This window comes from Paroedura picta, chromosome 6 (genome assembly GCF_049243985.1).
Source record: "Paroedura picta isolate Pp20150507F chromosome 6, Ppicta_v3.0, whole genome shotgun sequence".
Taxonomy (NCBI): domain Eukaryota; kingdom Metazoa; phylum Chordata; class Lepidosauria; order Squamata; family Gekkonidae; genus Paroedura; species Paroedura picta.
Window position 1 is genome coordinate 12,760,111 of NC_135374.1, and position 18,328 is coordinate 12,778,438.

Here is an 18,328-nt window from a genome sequence, read left to right on the forward strand (position 1 = left end):
CATCAGATGGCTATCCAGACTCTGTTTGAAAATTTCTAAAGATGGAGAACCCACCACCTCCCGAGGTGACAAGAAGGGGTGTCCAAGTGCTTCGGCCTGGTCCTGACCTTAAGCCTTCCTGACTCTTCCTTCCTAGCCCACTCCACAGCACCCATCAAGTTCCTCCAGAGCTTTCTTCCATGGCTATGACATTCCTGGCAGATTCTTAGCTGATACACATGGAAAATGTAAACATGAGGGCAAAACTGTCAGGTATCAAAAACAAATTCAGTGCACGAGATCACGATTTTTTTAAAAAAATAGCCTGGAGCATATTATCAAATGCAATCTGGACGAGGTGAATATCGGCGTGATAGGAGAAGATTGGCAGAAGAAGAGTCAAGTCAGACTATCGCTCACAGCTAAAAGTTCTTCCCTGAACAGGAATTCCTGTAGCAACTTCCTGCTCCGACTCAAGTTTCTTTGGGCCAGGCTAAATTTAAAGAGGCAGCATCTCCAAGAGTCAGCATGCCCAAGATAGATATTTTAAAAGGCAGCCGCACGTACTACAAGGTTCTACATGAGGCACCCTTCCCGAATCACAGCCACTCAACACCTCTGACCCAGCCAGCGCTGCCACGGAAGGTCAAAATCGAGGGTCCACACCTGCCGTACAACGACTGGACATGACGAAAACGTGAACGAAGGGCAATTTATTTATAACCACGTTAATTCGGTCTGCCGTTCTCCGTAAGGCTCCAAGGTTCATGGCGCTACTGCCAGGGAGTAGCTGAGTCGGTCTACAAAGCAACAGCTAGATTTGTGTCTTAAGAGACAAACAAGACTTCTGGGGTCCATGAAGGTTCAGAGGAGGTGGTCACAGAGTGGCCCAAACCCAGGTTCCCTCAGGAGGTCCACCAGCAGAGCCGGAAGTCCAGAAGCCCTCCCTCCCACTGTGGCCCCACAAGCACCAAGGACACAGAGCATCATTGCCCCAGATACAGCATTCCAGGGGTAGTCAAACTGCGGCCCTCCAGATGTCCGTGGTCTACAATTCCCATGAGCCCCTGCCAGCGTTCGCTGGCAGGGGCTCATGGGGATTGTAGTCCACGGACATCTGGAGAGCCGCAGTTTGACTACCCCTGCTCAAAAGCTTCTAGCCTCCAAAAACGTGTCCTTCCCCGAGGCATCATTGAGCTCAGATCTAACAAGTTTCATCACGAGATAATTACGATGAAATTAAAACTTGGCACGGCTCCACACACACACACAAAAAAAGTCAGCTAAAAACCCCCAGTTCCAAGGAGGGCCTTGCTTCACGCAGCCATGTTTGGATCTGGGATGTTTGGAACCAGAACCCCGGACTCTGCTCCAGCACTGAGTTCACGATCTCCATCCAGAGGGCCCTTTTCCGGCTCCGCTCTCTGAAACGCCAAACATACTGCCCTAAAAGCACGCATCTGGAAGCTGTGCAGCTCTAGGAGTTGGCACCCCCCTATGGTATCCTAAATTCACAGAATTCTATTCAGGTACCCCGAAACAGGGGTAGTCAACCCCGTGGTCCTCCGTGGACTACAATTCCCATGAGCCCCTGCCAGCGTTTGCAATCCATGGGAATGGTAGCCCATGAACATCTGGAGGACCACAGGTTGCCTACCCCTGCAAATACACACACGGAAGTTTGGCTTCCCCCTCCCAGTCCTGCTCACGAAAACAACCGCAAGGAGAAGGAGGAGGAGGCCGGACCGGGAAAGGGATCGGAGGGCAGATGTGTTCTGCGGGGGAGGAACTAGCGCGCTTCCCACGCGGGGTTTGCAGCCGGGTTTTCCCGTGCGGCGCAGATGGGGGATCCCGGCAGCGGCCGGCCAGAGCCTCTCCGACGGGCCGACTCTCCCCGTCCGCCCGCCCGCCCGCCCGCCCGAGCAACTTCCCAGGCGCTCCGCCAGCGCGTCCCCCGGCAGCCGTCGGGCGGGCGCCGGAGAAGACCCGTTTCGGCCAGCCCTCGGGAACGCCACGTCGCGCCGCCCCGCCCGAGCCGCCGAGCCCCCCAAAGCCGCCCTCCGGGGCCTCCGCGGCAGCCCTCGAGTCCCAGGCGCCGTCTTGGCCGGAGCCTGCCGTCCGGGAGACTCCCGCTGCAGCGCCTCCGCCGTGCCCTTCGCAACGCCGCCCCCCGCCTCGGCTGTCCCGTCCCCGACGGCAACCCGGGACAGGAGGAAGAGGAGAGGGCGGAGGGGACGCGCTCAGCCCCGCGGCTCTCCCGCAACTTCGCCGCCCGCACCCACTCACCGGCGCACCCACGTGCTGGGGCTTCTCCGGCCGCTTCTCAGCCCCGGCGGACGTGGCAGCGGCGGCGGCGGCTGGAGCGGCGGCTCCTCCCCGCCCGAGCCGCGCAACTCCGGAGGCTCCTCCCGCCTGGCTCTCGCCGCCAGCGGAACGCCCTCTGCCGAGCGAGCCCGGCCAGCGGCAGGCCGGCCACGACGGGTCCCGGCAGCGGCAGCGAGGGAGGAAGGAAGGAAGGCGGCCGGCCATGGCGCGCTTCCTCTCGCCCAGCCCTCGGGAAGCCGCCCTGCGGATTGACTCTCGAGGAGGGGGCTCGCTTCCTTCTAGTCTGATGCAAAAAATAAACGGTGAACCCACCCCGACAGAGAGAACCGGGCTCCTAGCCCCTCTCCTGAGTCGCAGGGCTCTATCTCTGTTTGCAGGATCCCTTTTTTTTTTCCCCCCGCATAGGGAACCCCGGCTGATTGAGATCCTCCTTGATCCTCCGCCTTCGTTTGCCGCCGGCCTCTGTCGGATTTCCTTGCGCGGGAGAAAGCGTCCTGGCGCCTGTTGCTGCAGCTCGCCCGGGATTCCTGTTGGCAACGGGGAGACGCTGTGTTGCTGGGGCTCAAGGTTTGGACCCTGCTTGAGTAGATGCAACTTTTGGGGGGTGCAAGGTGTGTCTTGGGTGTCTTGGGGAATGCCATCTTTCAAAAGGAAAAAAGAGGCCATGTTTCCTGGCTGATTACTCCCCACAAGAGTCCTCTGTGATAAATCTCATTTTAAAGACGCCTACTGTTTAAGCTGTGATTCTGCACATGTTAGATAATGCACTTTCAGTGCGCTTTAGAAGATTTTCCTGTTCTGCACAGGAAAATCCAGCTGCAAAAGCCCACTGAAAGTGCATTATTCAGCATGTGCAGAATAGTTGTAACCTCCCAACTATAAAATAGGACCCTTTCATCAGTTTAAAAAAAACAAAAACAAAAGAGGACAGACTCCCAAAAAAGAGGACATCCTGCAATTGAAACTTCACCTTTATCCAAGTTACCGGTCCCCCAATTTCATTTGTAGAATGAACATGTGTTAGTTCTTTCTTACACTCTACCAGAGAGCCAGTTTGGTGTAGTGGTTAGGAGTGCGGACTTCTAATCTGGCACGCCAGGTTCGATTCTGCGCTCCCCCACATGCAACCAGCTGGGTGACCTTGGGCTAGTCACAGCACTGATAATGCTGTTCTGACCGGGCAGTGATATCAGGGCTCTCTCAGCCTCACCCACCCCACAGGGTGTCTGTTATGGGGAGAGGAAAGGGAAGGCGACTGTAAGCTGCTTTGAGCCTCCTTCGGCTAGGGAAAAGCGGCATATAAGAACCAACTCTTCTTCTTCTTCTTCTACCACACACACCAGCAAGTTGTAGATGTGTTTGCTGTATTGTGTGAACAGGGCTCTTGGACAACGAGAGATTGGAATGAAATGTGGTACGCACCAATGAGCATCAATTGGGAAGGAGGCTGGGGGTACCTCAAGTTCCACTGAGACACAGCTGGCCTGCGACGACCTTGTAAGAGATGGTCAGATGTGGTTTCCCATTGCCTTCTTCAGCATAGGGACCCTGTCCTTCCTTGGTCTTCCATCGAAGTTCTAACAAGGGCCACCCTTGCTTAACTTCAGAGATCGGACTAGCCTGGCCCATCCAGGTCTGGACGGAAGGAGGCTACGCCTTATAATAAAGTTGCTCCACTGAGAAGTTTAATTATAGGCCAATTCATGTGGTCAAGGTTCTTGTGGCTTCAAAGGGGTCGTCCGTCGCAAGGACTTTCACTCCAATGTTCTCTGGGAGTTCTGTGCTTGGAGCCTAATTTCCAAGTGCACGAAGGCCCAATTCCAATTGGGGCACGGGGAGAAAGCACTTAAGCCCCCCACCTACCTACACACACACACACACAGTAAATTCTAAGCATGGAGCAACAAAATCAATTTAAAGGATTTTTAAAGACAGCCAGGCTGGTGTAGTAGTTAGGAGCAGTAGACTCCAATTTGCAGAACTGGGCTTGATTTCCCACTCCACTCCATGAAGCCTGCTGGTTAACCCTGAGCCAGTCCCCCTTCTCTCAAATCTCTCTCTGCCCCACCTACCTCACCAGAGGTCTGTTGTAAGGACAGGAAAGGAAGGTGATCTAGTCCAGGGGTAGTCAACCTGTGGTTCTCCAGATGTCCATGGACTACAATTCCCATGACCCCCTGCCAGCAAATGCTGGCAGGGGCTCATGGGAATTGTAGTCCATGGACATCTGGAGGGGACCACAGGTTGACTACCCCTCGGCCACTTTGAGGCACATGAGATCTGCTGGGTGACCTAGATAGCCTGCATAGCCATCTGACAGAGGGGCTGATTCTGTGAAGATTCAAGGGGGTGGCAGGTGACAGTAGATTAACGACAGGGTTGTGAGTGTCCTGCATAATGCAGGGGGTTGGACTAGATGACCCAGGAGGTCCCTTCCAACTCTTATGATTCTATGACCTAGGTTCAGTCACTGTTCTCTCAGGACTCTCTCAGCCCCACCTGCCTCACAAGGGGCCTGAGGTGTGGCTAGGAAGGGGAGGTGATTATAAGCCACTTTGAGGCTCTTTAGGGATATAAGCAGGATATAAGTGTTTTTTTTCTTTCTTTCATTGAGCTTTACAGCTCAGTAAAAAAAAGAGAGAGAAAGTAAAGGCAGAGTGCAGTTTCCAGGCCACAGGGGCGCTTGCACAATTGCTGTCACATCTGTGCTTTTGCTCAACCGTGATGAGGAAAAGGGACAAGCACAGGGGCAAGGGGGGGGGGATGCAGACACCAACCCTGCTTGCTCTCCCGCATCTTGCTGCAGTTTCCATGAGCAGAAGTGGGATTTCAGGCCCCCTGCGTGGAAGCAGGTCAAGCGAGCACAGCAGTTGGGTGTTTCATCCTGTTCAGACAAGACAGCAGACGGTGGTCTCTTGGGAACAAGGAATCCCAGGCATATCTGTCCCTTCCCCCACCCGCACCCCATACACACAGAACATGAATTTGAGAGTTTCAGTGGCTCGTTCTTATAATGAACAAGCCTAATCTCAGATACAAACAAGGGGATTAAGCGTAAGAGGAGCATGCTGGCTGAAAATGTACAGTACTTGGTAACCTTTTTCCTGAACGGGAATCTGTTTTGTGAAGTCAGGTTGCAGGAGTCCCTTTCACAAGCTGCAGGGCCAACCCTTACGGGGATCTACCCCACTGTGAGCACCAATAATTTTACAGGTCTATGTACGCCATGGCCCCTCTCTTGTGAGCAGGTGCTTTAAGGCACACATCCAGTGTGAGTCAGAGGTCAGGAGAAGAGGTGGCCGAGGATTTCAGAAGCTGATCTGGTCCTGGTCAGGGATCGGGAGGAGAGACCGCTGGGGATTTCTGTTTCTGGACCAAAACTGCCAACCTCAGAGCAGCTCTGCCTGTGATGATGTACATCAAGAGGCAGCTGTGTGCAACCGGAGCATGGTTCCACATGCTTCAGGTCTTCCCCGCAGGAGAAATGCGTGAGACCCAGATGCAAAAGGAGCTCTGGGTAATTTCCCTTTGAAGGAAATGTACAGGTGTTTGTTTTGTAAATGTAATAATGTATATGGGGAAGTGGGAGCCGGAGTAAACTCAAATATTCATTTCTCATGACGTGAGCTAAAGCAGAAAGTGGCCACCTGTTCTGTTCAGAACTGAAGGCACCTCCTTAAAAAATTACATATTTAAGCTTGGTTCTTTCAGAGGGTTAAAGAGCCTCTTGTGGCGCAGAGTGGTAAGGCAGCCGTCTGAAAGCTTTGCCCATGAGGCTGGGAGTTCAATCCCAGCAGCCGGCTCAAGGTTGACTCAGCCTTCCATCCTTCCGAGGTCGGTAAAATGAGTACCCAGCTTGCTGGGGGGTAAAGGGTAATGACTGGGGAAGGCACTGGCAAACCACCCTGTATTGAGTCTGCCATGAAAACGCTAGAGGGCGTCACCCCAAGGGTCAGACATGACTCGGTGCTTGCACAGGGGATACCTTTACCTTTCAGAGGGTTAGATGGGACCCCTGTATCTTTAGGATTGCCTCCTCCCTTATAGCCACACCCTGTTATGAAGGTGACCTTCAGTAACACACTCTACCTATTAACGCACTCTACCTAGCCTACCTCACACGGTTGTTGTGAGGATGCACTAGAGACGGGAAGGAAGATACGTGCGGCCCTATGCTCCTTTTACGGTGGGCAGGGTGAAAAGGTATTAAACCAATAAATCATGTTACTCGGCTCTAAGAACAGCTGCAGGCCTTATTATAAAAAAATGCCTCTATTTGGTGATGTTTCTTTAACAGCATCTGAAACACGCTCTGAGGACAGAAACTATCTCTCTGTTCAGCTGTTATGATGACCTGTCCTTTTCCTTCTCCCTGCAAATTTAACATCCAGGTGAAGAAGACTGCACAGTTTTTATGTCAACAAGGCCGTGTGACACCAGAGCAGACTCAATTGTGAAACATCAACAGATCCACGGCCGGCCCCTTGTCACCAAACCCTCCGCAGGGTCAAACCGGATTTTCCAGTCTGATGTCTACCGGCAATAAATGTGATTAAAGACATAATTCTCTCTGTTTCCTCCAGGTACCGAGCTAAATCGCTTGCATTTTATCAACCGGCATAAATCTGGTGGTCGGTGCAGAAGGCCTTGGCCCCGGAGGGGAAGGTGAGAGAAGAAGAAATAGATTTGACGGTATATTTTCTTGGAAACAAGGGTTTTTGGAGCGAAGTGATAACTGCGGATCAAAGTCCCCGTTTAGCTTTAGCCGGCTGAGACCAGAAGTGGAGAAATGTGGTTTGTGAGGGACACATGAATGGGACCTTCTTATACAACCTTCCTTAGTCAACAAATTAGTACAAGTTCCTGAATGACTGCCAAAGTGCTCAAGGGCTGAGGCTCACTAAGAACCATTGAAAACAGTGGAGTGGGGGCCTAGGTACGCTTAATTGTATTAGGTACACTAGCTTGGTGTAGTGGTTAGGAGTGTGGACTTCTAATCTGGCGAGCCCTGTTTGATTCCTGCTTCTCCTCCACGTGCAGCCAGCTGGGTGACCTTGGGCTCATCCCAGCACTGATAAAACTGTTCTAACTGAGCAGTGATATCAGGGCTCTCTCAGCCTCACCTCCCTCACAGGGTGTATGTTGTGGGGAGAAGAAAGGGAAGGCGATTGTAAGCCGTTCTGAGACTCCTTCAGGCAGAGAGAAGTGGCATATAAGAACCTTCTTCTTCTTCTTCAGTAATATCAGGGCTCTCTCAGCCTCACCTCCCTCACAGGGTGTATGTTGTGGGGAGAAGAAAGGGAAGGCGATTGTAAGCCGTTCTGAGACTCCTTCAGGCAGAGAGAAGTGGCATATAAGAACCTTCTTCTTCTTCAGTAATATCAGGGCTCTCTCAGCCTCACCTCCCTCACAGGGTGTATGTTGTGGGGAGAAGAAAGGGAAGGCGATTGTAAGCCGTTCTGAGACTCCTTCAGGCAGAGAGAAGTGGCATATAAGAACCTTCTTCTTCTTCTTCAGGAATATCAGGGCTCTCTCAGCCTCACCTCCCTCACAGGGTGTATGTTGTGGGGAGAAGAAAGGGAAGGCGATTGTAAGCTGTTCTGAGACTCCTTCAGGCAGAGAGAAGTGGCATATAAGAACCTTCTTCTTCTTCAGTAATATCAGGGCTCTCTCAGCCTCACCTCCCTCACAGGGTGTATGTTGTGGGGAGAAGAAAGGGAAGGCGATTGTAAGCCGTTCTGAGACTCCTTCAGGCAGAGAGAAGTGGCATATAAGAACCTTCTTCTTCTTCAGTAATATCAGGGCTCTCTCAGCCTCACCTCCCTCACAGGGTGTATGTTGTGGGGAGAAGAAAGGGAAGGCGATTGTAAGCCGTTCTGAGACTCCTTCAGGCAGAGAGAAGTGGCATATAAGAACCTTCTTCTTCTTCTTCAGGAATATCAGGGCTCTCTCAGCCTCACCTCCCTCACAGGGTGTCTGTTGTGGGGAGAGGAAACAGAAGGCAACTGTAAGCCACTTTGAGAGTACTTCGGGTAGAGAAAAGCGGCATATAAGAACTAACTTCTTCTTTGAGATTTATATGCTGCCCTTCCCCAAGGACTCGGTGCAGCTCAGGACAGTTTACAATCGTATAAAACAAAGCCGGCATTTAAAACTAATAATGTACATTAAGAACAATCCGAAAATTCACTTCCGCTTCTGCTTCAGAGAGGGAGGATAATAAAGCCCCTTGTTAGTGCGTTCAAGCACGAGGTTAATTATTTCTGATCATGCCAAGGCATTGTTCAGTGATGTAGGGAGGTAGATGGTAGTCACGTAGGCCTTAACCATCAGCCTAGTAGAAAAGTTCCGTTTCCCTCATGGTCATCAGGGAGCCTTGGTTCCCTTCCATCTCATTTCGTGCTTGACCAAAGCCCCCAAATCCTCTTGTGGAGAAACCAAGGCCATCTGTCCCCCCCTCCCCCCCACACACACACTGTGCGCTCCCATGCTCAAGAGCCAGGTGGGCTCACAGCCAGGGTGGTTTAGTATTTCGCACCTAGAGGTGTTAGTTGCAATCTGCATTTTCCTTGCAGAGAAGACCTGTGTGACGTGAATAATATATTGGTGGTGGGGGGGGGGGGATTTCTCTTTATAAAATGTCCTTGGAGTCCTAAAGCCTTTGTCTTCCTTGTGATGTTGTGTTCCTGTCAGCTCTCTCCTGAAACAAACTACTGTTACTGTTTCAGGGTTTGCCATTTTGGGGGCACTCTGCTACAGTACAGGACACACGTTTCCCACACAACCTCCCTGGACTGGTGATCAGATGTAAAATATGTAAGGGAAGGATTTTGTTTGGGAGAGAGGGGGATTTAATTCTCCCCCAGTGTAGTTTTCCTGAGAGGAAACAGTGCCAAAGGAGCTGCTGTTTGCCCATTGGGGAAACTTGATGTGTACTGATGGGCTTATACTGCAGGGGTAGACAACCTGTGGTCCTCCAGATGTTCATGGAGTACAATTCCCATGAGCCCCTGCCAGCAAATGCTGGCAGGGGCTCATGGGAATTGTACTCCATGAACATCTGGAGGACCACAGGTTGACTACTGCAAATGAGTTTCCCAATGGGGCAAAAAGAGCCTCTTTGGGGCAGCTGCAGGTCAGGAAGGCTGCTAAGGTTGCCAGCCTCCAGGTGGCAGCTGGAGGTCTCCTGGAATTAGAAGTGGCTTCCAGACAACAGAAAACAGTTCCCATGGAAAAAATGGCTATTTTGGAGGGTGGATTATGCCCTGATAAGATCCCTTAGCAAATCCCGTCCTCTCTAGACTTCACCCCTAACACCCCCAGGTATCTGCCAGCCAGGAACAGGTAGTCCTAAAAACCATACCGGGGGTAGGTGAACAATACACTTCAGCCCCCTTTCCCATGCGGCCTCTTCCCACACACCTGGCATCTAACTTCATTGTATACTGTTTACAATTCACACATGATCAACAGGGCCCAAGAAAATGTGAGGAAGCCTTCATCCGGTTTTGAGAGCTCTGAGTGGCATGCTAGCTCTCAGCTATGTCAACGCCAGATAAAGTTGCCAACCTCCAGGCAGGTCCTAGAGTTCTCCTAAGAGTTACAATTGACATCCAGACTCCATAGAGGGGAAATGGCATGTTTGGAAAGTGGATGCTACAGGACCACAACCCTCCTGAGCCCCTCCCTCCAAAATAGCACAGAAGAAACAGATTGCAAATACACGAATTCCCAGAAAATCCTTTTTCCAAGGAAACTCCCACTGGCCTGCTTTGAGATATGACTGAAAAGAGAGGATCGCTAAAGGATCTCAGACCATAAAACAAAAATCATCAGATCATTTCATTGTCAGAGGAAATATGCTTGCACATGAAAGCTCATACATATAATAAATCTTTGTTGGTCTTAAAGGTGCCAGTGGATGCAAATCTTGTTCTGCTATTTCAGGCCAACACAACTGAATGAGTCTGAATAGACTATATGAATCTTGATGGACCAGGGGCCTGTTTTAATGTAAGGTAGGTTCATCCATGAGACTTGTTTCTCTATCCAAATTCATGCCAAAGTGGTCTTCTCAAAAGTCCAATAAGAAAGAAAACCATGGCCAATGCATTTCACACACCAAAACCCAGTCATTCATGGGGAATTTGTTAATGGGAACGATATTTATTATTTACATGTATAGATCACCCTTATCAAGCTTGTTGTCTTGGGGCAGTTTATATCAATATTAGCACATGCAAGTAAAACCATAAAAACAATTCAATCAATTAAATCTTTGCTGGCCTTAAAGGTGCTATTGGATTCAAATTTTGTTGTGATACTTCAGAGGAACATAGCTACTCACTTGAATTTTACTAGCAGTCAATTATCTTTTAACAATTTCCCTTCTGGTTAAGAAGGGAGGAGTCAGCTACAAGCAGAAGCAGAAAACAGGGAAGGGGTGGCCAAACTGGCTCTCCAGATGTCCATGCTGCTGGCAGAGGATCATTGGAATTGTAGTCCATGCATATCTGGAGAGCGAAAGGTTTGGCCACCCCAGTAGCTATCCTCAACCATAGGCCCAACGAAAGAGGTTCGGCCACCCCAGTAGCTATCCTCAACCATAGGCCCAACGAAAGAGCTCCATCTTGCCCACTCTCCCTTGATGTCCTTTGGGGGTTGTTGTATAGAGTTGATACTAATGCAGTTCTCTTCTCAAATGGGCTCCGCTATTCTCCGCATTACCTAATTTTACCTTTAAAAAAAATCTCACTGTTGTACTGTTGCTATGAGACTTTCTTTGTATTCGGATACTTTTTTTATTGTTGTTTTCTGGAACGCCACTGGCTAGGAAGGGAGAAGTGCAGGCTGTTGTCATGGAAAACTTGAATGAGCCATACAGATATAATTGCACTGTCACTAAGAATGAAAAGGGGGTTGAAGGGCAGGCCAACCTGTTTGTGTTATAATACACAGCATTTGCTTGTCTTTGCTTTTTGAAGCCCGTCAAATAAAAGGGACTCTCCGCCACAAGGTTCCCTGCTGTGATTTCTTTCTCTGGAGGAGGCCAACTCTTAAAGGCCTCTGCTAATGGTTTGCGATTCTCAAACATGCCTACCCAAATGCAAGTCCCACCAGGTTCAAGGTAGGATCTGAAAGAAGGAACTCATCAGGCCAGTGAGAATGGGTCCACTTTACAAATTCATAAAGTGGGGATTTTGCATCAGGTATCTCCCTGGCAATTCAATGTACGCCTACACACAGTGTACCAGGAATTTAATGGATTCTTGTTTAGCAAAAGAATTGCATATGCTAATATAGACACCAGTTTTCTTCAGACGAGGGGCTTCTTGCTTGGTGTAGCGGTTAGGAGTGCGGACTTGGTGAGCCGGATTTGATTCCCCGCTCCCACACATGCAGCCAGCTGGGTGACCTTGGATTCCCCATGGCACTGATAAAGCTGTTCTGACCGAGCAGTAATATCAGGTCTCCCTCAGCCTCAACTATCTCAAGGGTGTCTGTTGTGGAAAGAGGAAAGGGAAGGTGATTGCAAGCCGCTTTGAGACTCCTTTGGGTAGAGAAAAACGGCATATAAGAACCAACTCTTCTTATTCGTCTTCTTCTTCTCTAACCTATACTATGATCTACATAGGCTACAGGTGTGGAAATCCTGACTTGGATGGGCCAGGTTAGCCCAATCTTATCAGATCTGAGAAGCAAAGCAGCGTTGGTCCTGGTTTGTCATAGGATGGGAGGCCACTGAGAAAGATTAGGGTTACTACACAGAGACAAGCAATGGCAAACCACCTCTTGCTTTGGAAACCCTCTGAGGTCACCAGAAGTCATCTGCAAGTTGACGGCAGCATCAGCCCTGCCTCGTATTTGGATTGGAGACCACCAAGAAAGTCCAGGGTTGCTAAGCAGAGACAGGCAATGGCAAACCACCTCTGATTTCCCTCTCACCTTGAAAACCCTACAGGGTCACCACCAATTTGACTCCATTCCCACTGTGGATGTCTCTGCAGTTGGAGCCATGTGGAGAGCTGCAAATGTATTTATTTTGCATATTTTGGGCAGGTCATCATGAGAGCCAGCTTTTCCTGGTGCAGAATGCTGAATGTACCCCCGTCTCCCGTGAAGAGCGCATGATTCATCGTCCTCTTTGTATCCCTGAAAAGTTGGGTCCACACACAACGCCATGGCAAAAGAAATTGGAATTGGTATTCACTGGGCCATCCATCATGGCTGATACCTGACTGGAGACAGATGTTCCAACAAGAAGTTTACAAGTGCCCCCTTATCACCGTTGTACGCTCTTTCCCTGTTTAGTATTCATCAGCTGCCGGGAGCTCAGTGGGAGAGCGTGACAGTTAATCTCACAGGGTTGTTTTGTTTGTTCTTTAGGGGGAGAGAAAAAAACCTCGTTCAAACTGTTGGCTATGGAGTTTAGGGACAGAAGAGAAGCTATGTTGCATCAGGCCAACGGTCCATCCAGTCCAACACAAATACAGTGGCCAAAGCCCAGGTGCCATCAGGAGGCCCACCAGATGGGCCAGAAATTCAGAAGCCCTCCCACTGTGCCCTCCCCACCAAGCACCAAGAATACAGAGCATGTCTGCCCTAGAAAATGTGATCAATCTATACCTTGTGGCTAATAGCCATGGATGGACCACCATTCCACGTGTTTGTCCACTCCCCTCCTGGAGCTCTCTGTGATTGTAGCTGCCCCTAAACATCAATTAATTTTAGGAAGAAGTACTTCCTTTTATCTGTTCTAAACCTACGCTCAGTAATTTAGTGGAGTGCAAATGAATTCTTGTATTATGAGAAAGAAAGAACAGTATTTTTTTTCTCTCCCTTTTCTATCCCATGCATAATTTTCTAAATCTCTATCAAGTCATCCCTCAGTTGTAATTTCTCCGAGCTAAAGAGCCCTGACCTCTTTATCCTTTCTTCATAGGGAAGGTGTTCTGTCCCCTTAATGATTTTAGTTCCTTTTTGAGGTGCAGTGACCAGGACTTTACACAGTATTCCAATTGAGACGGCACCATCCCACATCATCCCCTACTATACAAAAGTTGTTACTGTATAGGTAACAACTCACTTCTTCGAGCCGTGGCTGCTGAGAGAAGACACAAGGCGCAGCATCCTCTGATACACTGACATCTTTTCTGAGTACATCTGCACATTGGAGGTCACCTCCCACCCACTTTTCACCCCACCTGTATGCTTCCCTTGGCTGAGCAGTGCCTGCTTTTGGTAGCGGCAGCGGTGGTTGGGCCAGGTTGCCACAGCTTTGGGTCTTCAGCAGAAGCTATTAAAGACCTGGCCAAGCAGCTGATACCCAGGATCAGCTGCTTGGTGGGGTCTTTCTCCCCCCCCCAGGCCCTTTGGAGTGTGTGAAGAGAGAGCTCTCCACAGCTTCAGAGAGGTCTTCAAGGGACATGTTTAAAGTCCCCACCAAGCAGCTGATCCTCAGGATCAGGGTTTGACAGGGTCTTTCTCCTCTCTGGATGCTTTGGAGGCTGTGAAGACTCTCCGCAGCTTCAGTGGGTTCTTCAAGGGAAGCATTTAAAGACCCCCACCAAGCAGCTGATCTTACCCTTGAGTAGCCTGAACAGCAACAACAGAACTAAAATTAGAACTAAAATTCCTGGAGATCTGGGGGCAGATCCTGGGAATTGTGGAGTTTGAGGAAGGAAAAGAGCTCCCAAGGGATGTGATGTCATAAGAGTCCATCTATCCTTTAAGACTGCCATGTCCTCCAGGGACATCTACAGTTTGGAGATGGCTTGTTATTCTGAGATCTCAAGCCCCCACCTGGAGACTGGCAACCCTACCACTACTACACCACACCAGTATACTGCAGGAGCAACGTGGATGCTGGTCCCATACAAATCCCGCCGCAGAATGAACTTGAGGTCCGCGGCAGGATTGTAATCCTGAGAGCGTGATTGGCCAGCACGTGGTCGGATCCCATCTGCTGGATTTAAAGTGAAACTGACCAATCACATGCACTGGCGGGAAGATCCGTTGCTCTTGGCTTGTATTTAAGTTGTTGTTTTTTTTGTGGGGTTTCTCCAGTTCAGTTTTGACTCTTGTGCCTTTGAGTTGGGGGCCACAATAAAGAGCTGAAATGAACTCCCAGCGTCCTGGGATTTAACACACACCAAGCCAGTGAAAATGGATTCTGAATTTCACGTCCTGATTTTAACTAGCCAGCAAGTAGATCGTTGAATGCAGGTCCCTTGGACACTGCTAGGGATGACTGCAGGCTACATTACACTGTGGGTAGAAGACAGCACTCACACTGTGCAGGGAATGGGTACTCAAAGAACTGGCGTCAAAAGTTCTGTGCCGGCCCAGTTGCTCCGCGGCTCGCAGCTGTGAAACGGCCTCCTTTCTTGCTGCATGAAATCATTCTCCAGAGAAGAATGGGAACTTGGTTTGGCAGCAGTTTTCAGCTGATAGCTCCAATTGATAAATTTGCCCGTGGAAATGAAACAGGACTGGCCTATGCTTATTTATTGCTTTAGCAAGCGTGAGGCAAATGCTCTCCGGATTTATATCAACAGAGAGGACAACGTACGATTAAAAAAAGAAAGGAGAGAGACAAAATGGATCTGAAAGAGGAAAGTAATTAGATGTAAGCCTGAATGCATTCATAATTTCTCCAAGGTATTATCTGTTCCAGTAAATATTTCTGGTAAGGGCTTGGAGGAGGAGCTGGTCTCATGTGTTAAGTGCCACTGAGCGCTTAACACCCACTCAGGGTGGCTGTCCCGCCCCTGAGTGCCTCCTCCTCCTCCAACTGGCTTGCCAGTCTGTCCAGTGGCCAGCCAATCGCCTTCCATCCCCCACCGCTGACTACCCCCTCCTCCTTCCACTTCCCTCTGAGGCTCGGAGGCTGCAGATCCCTGCTGCGTGAGAGCTCTCCCTGCCAGTTAGTTCCATAACAGCTTCCTGCAGCCTTTCCAGGTCCTGGGGGGAGGGGGAGGCCATTCACACAGTTCTTCCACTCCACCTCCCTAATCTAGTGCCCATTGGATTCCTGAATGCAACAGGCCTGGCCCCTACTTATAATAATAATAAACTGGTTATTCTTGATCTGCAGTTCTGATTTGTTTGTTTGTTTTCGTATCCCGCTTTTTACTACCTGAAGTAGTCTCAAAGCAGCTTACACCTTTGAGACTCTTCCCGGTAGTGCAAAGTGGGGAATAAAAAACAACACTCCTTGATGGTGGTACTTTCCACCCTCAGCAATTAGCTGCTGAACGTACTCTTTTTTTGCAGGTTATATAGTTTTAGATGAATTAGTGAAGAGTTCTAGCATACCTGAACAACTGTTTCCCCTGGCAGCATGCAATATTAAATCATAGCCCATGAAAAAAAAAAAACCCTGCCTTAAAGATGCAAGATCAGTGCTTCTGCAGAAAGCAGGCACTTCAGAGAGCACACTCTCTATAGCAGCCTTTCTCAACTTTTTGATGTGGAAACATCTTACAGGCACACCCTGGTTTTGTGAAGCCCTGGAGTTTCTTAATGGCCCTGAAAGGGTTTCCTGAATGGGTGGAAGTTAACCAATTTTTAAAGATATTTTTTAACTTGTTAAACATTTATCATGTGATATGACCATAAATGGTCATGTTGGCCCACCCACCCCCGTGCAAAATGGCCAATTATGATGGACTTGGAGGGAGTGGGAGGGAGGGGCCCCAGATGGGCATGTGCATAGCTATGCATCTCAGTGTTATTCAGCATGGTTGTGCCTCTTCCGGGGATTCTCAATGCCAGAAGAAGAACAAGAACAACAAGAAGAAGAGTTGGTTCTTATATGCCGCTTTCCTCTACCCGAGTCTCAGTGTAGCATACATTCGGCTTCCCTTTCCTCTCCCCACAGCAGACACCCTGTAAGGTGGATGAGGCTGAGAGAGCCGTGATATTACTGAAGAAGAAGAATTGGTTCTTCTATGCTGCTTTTCTCTATCCAAAGGAGTCTCAAAGCGGCTTCCATTCGTCTTCCCTTTCCTCTCCCCGCAACAGACACCCTGTGGGGTGGGTGAGGCTGAGAGAGCCCTGATATTACTGCTCCTCAGAACAGCTTTATGAGTGCCGTGGTGAGCCCAAGGCCACCCAGCTGGCTGCATGTGGGGGAGCGCAGAATCGAACCCGGCTCACCAGATTAGAGGTCCGCACTCCTAACCACTACACCAAACAAAACTCCTAACTCCTAACCACTACACCAAACCGGCTGGAGTTCCTCAATGGTAAAAAAAAGTCAAGAAAGATTACCCAAGATGTCCATTGGCCTGACTGAAGATGTTCTCTTTCCATTTTAATGAAAGTGCCCCCATTTTTGAGCCGTAAAACGGAGTCAAGTCCCCCCCCCACCTCCGTTTTAATTTATCGTTCATTTAGGCGCTGGCATTTACCTCCGGCTCCATCGTGCTCGCTTTCCTGCTTCATTACCTGCGGGTCAAACCGCAGGACAATCATTTTAACGACAGGGCACGGAAGGAGAAAGGCATCGGGTCGGTTGCTCCAGCTATTGATGGCGGCTGTTACGGAAAGTGCCCAGAACGTTGGTTCTGCATTCAGCGGAAAGGCTCTTTCGGGTCTTTATATCAACGGAATACTCTCCATCTGCATCGTACGGCTTCAGCCTTTTCTATTTTAAGATTCCTTGCCCCAATCTTTGTGTGCGCTTAGCAACCAATTTCCCAGCTGCTTATAAATCCTGCGGTGGTAATCAAAGCTTGTGCTCCTTGTTTCATTTCCTTCATAGGTGCTGCTCCCTAATTACCCCTGTATATATATATATGTCTGTGTGTATATATGTATATTAAAAGTCCCCCCCAATACTCTCATGCCTCTTCTTATGTCTTGGATGTGTCTTTTCGTTTTGGATTCTGCATTTTTTACAGTCAAAAAGGAAAAGCAATCAAAGCCACATTGCCCGGCATAGCCGTGGGGGGATGACCACAAGCCGGGCAGAAACGATTCATAAGGGTCTGCTTTAAAAACAGAAAAAGCAAAAAATTAAAATTTGCATCAGCATAAGAACTAAATGGGCCTCTTGTGGCGCAGAGTGGTAAGGCAGCCGCCTGAAAGCTTTGCCCATGAGGCTGGGAGTTCGATCCCAGCAGCCGGCTCAAGGTTGACTCAGCCTTCCATCCTTCCGAGGTCGGTAAAATGAGTACCCAGCTTGCTGCTGGGGGGTAAACGGTAATGACTGGGGAAGGCACTGGCAAACCACCCTGTATTGAGTCTGCCATGAAAACGCTAGAGGGCGTCACCCCAAGGGTCAGACATGACTCGGTGCTTGCACAGGGGATACCTTTACCTTTACCTTTAAGAACTAAATTGAAGAAAGGTCATGCCGAAAAGTTTGATGGTATCATTTTGCGATGGTGTCTGTAGGGCAAATGGGCTCTCCCTCGGTTGCCACAGAGCAAATTGCTGGACACGGGAATCGATTTTACGCACAGCTTTTTCTTTCTTCAAACAAGAATGGTTCTTAAATATGTATCAGCTTCTCCATGAACATTGCGGTCCAACGGTCCTGCTGGGTTGTCTGTAATGCACATCACAGAGTGTTCAAAAATCACAGCCGCAAGAAAGAAGATTTTCAATGCTGGTTTAAGAAATACTTCTTATTTTTAATAAATCCTTCACAGATTAAAAATATATATATATTAAATCTCATTTACTAACCTACATAATATTCATGAGGACCCGTAACTTTGTTTTTAAACTCAAAGCCTAGGGTTGCCAGCTCCATGCTGGCAGGCGCTTATGGGAATTGTAGTCCACGGACAGCTGGAGAGCCACACTTTGGTTACCCCTGCTCTATGACATTATGTACCAATGAGGTCCTTCCCCCTCGCTAAACCCCGCCTTCCACAGCTTTTACTCTCAAAATCTCCAGGAATTTTAAAATTCAGAGTTGACATCCCAATTATGGGTTTGGTCTGCTGCCTGAATCTAGGGCCTATTCTGCACACAATAGATAATGCACTTTCAATGCACTTTGGAAGTAGAT

At 49.2% G+C, this 18,328-nt stretch overlaps 1 protein-coding gene and 1 long non-coding RNA gene across 6 annotated transcripts in view; one reads left to right on the top strand and one right to left on the bottom strand.

Moving 5' to 3' along the window:
• SMCO4 (single-pass membrane protein with coiled-coil domains 4) overlaps positions 1 to 2,508 on the bottom strand; it is a 65,101-nt gene extending 62,593 nt beyond the window's left edge. For 3 of the 4 annotated variants that reach the window (XR_013231704.1, XM_077341443.1, XM_077341442.1), the window contains exon 1: positions 2,266 to 2,508. Coding sequence is in view for 2 of the 4 variants with exons in the window: in XM_077341443.1 (XP_077197558.1) it covers positions 2,266 to 2,508 (243 nt within the window). In the remaining 2 variants the exon portion in view is untranslated. The remainder of the gene's footprint in view (positions 1 to 2,265) is intronic. The other variant, XM_077341444.1, reaches the window with a different exon arrangement.
• Positions 2,509 to 2,528: 20 nt separating this feature from the next.
• LOC143839432 (uncharacterized) lies at positions 2,529 to 17,135 on the top strand. 2 transcript variants are annotated; one of them, XR_013231706.1, is made up of 4 exons: positions 2,529 to 2,871; positions 6,888 to 6,969; positions 10,216 to 10,322; positions 16,705 to 17,135. It is a non-coding gene; the product is annotated as an uncharacterized LOC143839432 (long non-coding RNA). The 2 variants fall into 2 exon arrangements; XR_013231705.1 differs by having other exon boundaries at positions 10,252 to 10,322.
• Positions 17,136 to 18,328: the final 1,193 nt, after the last annotated feature.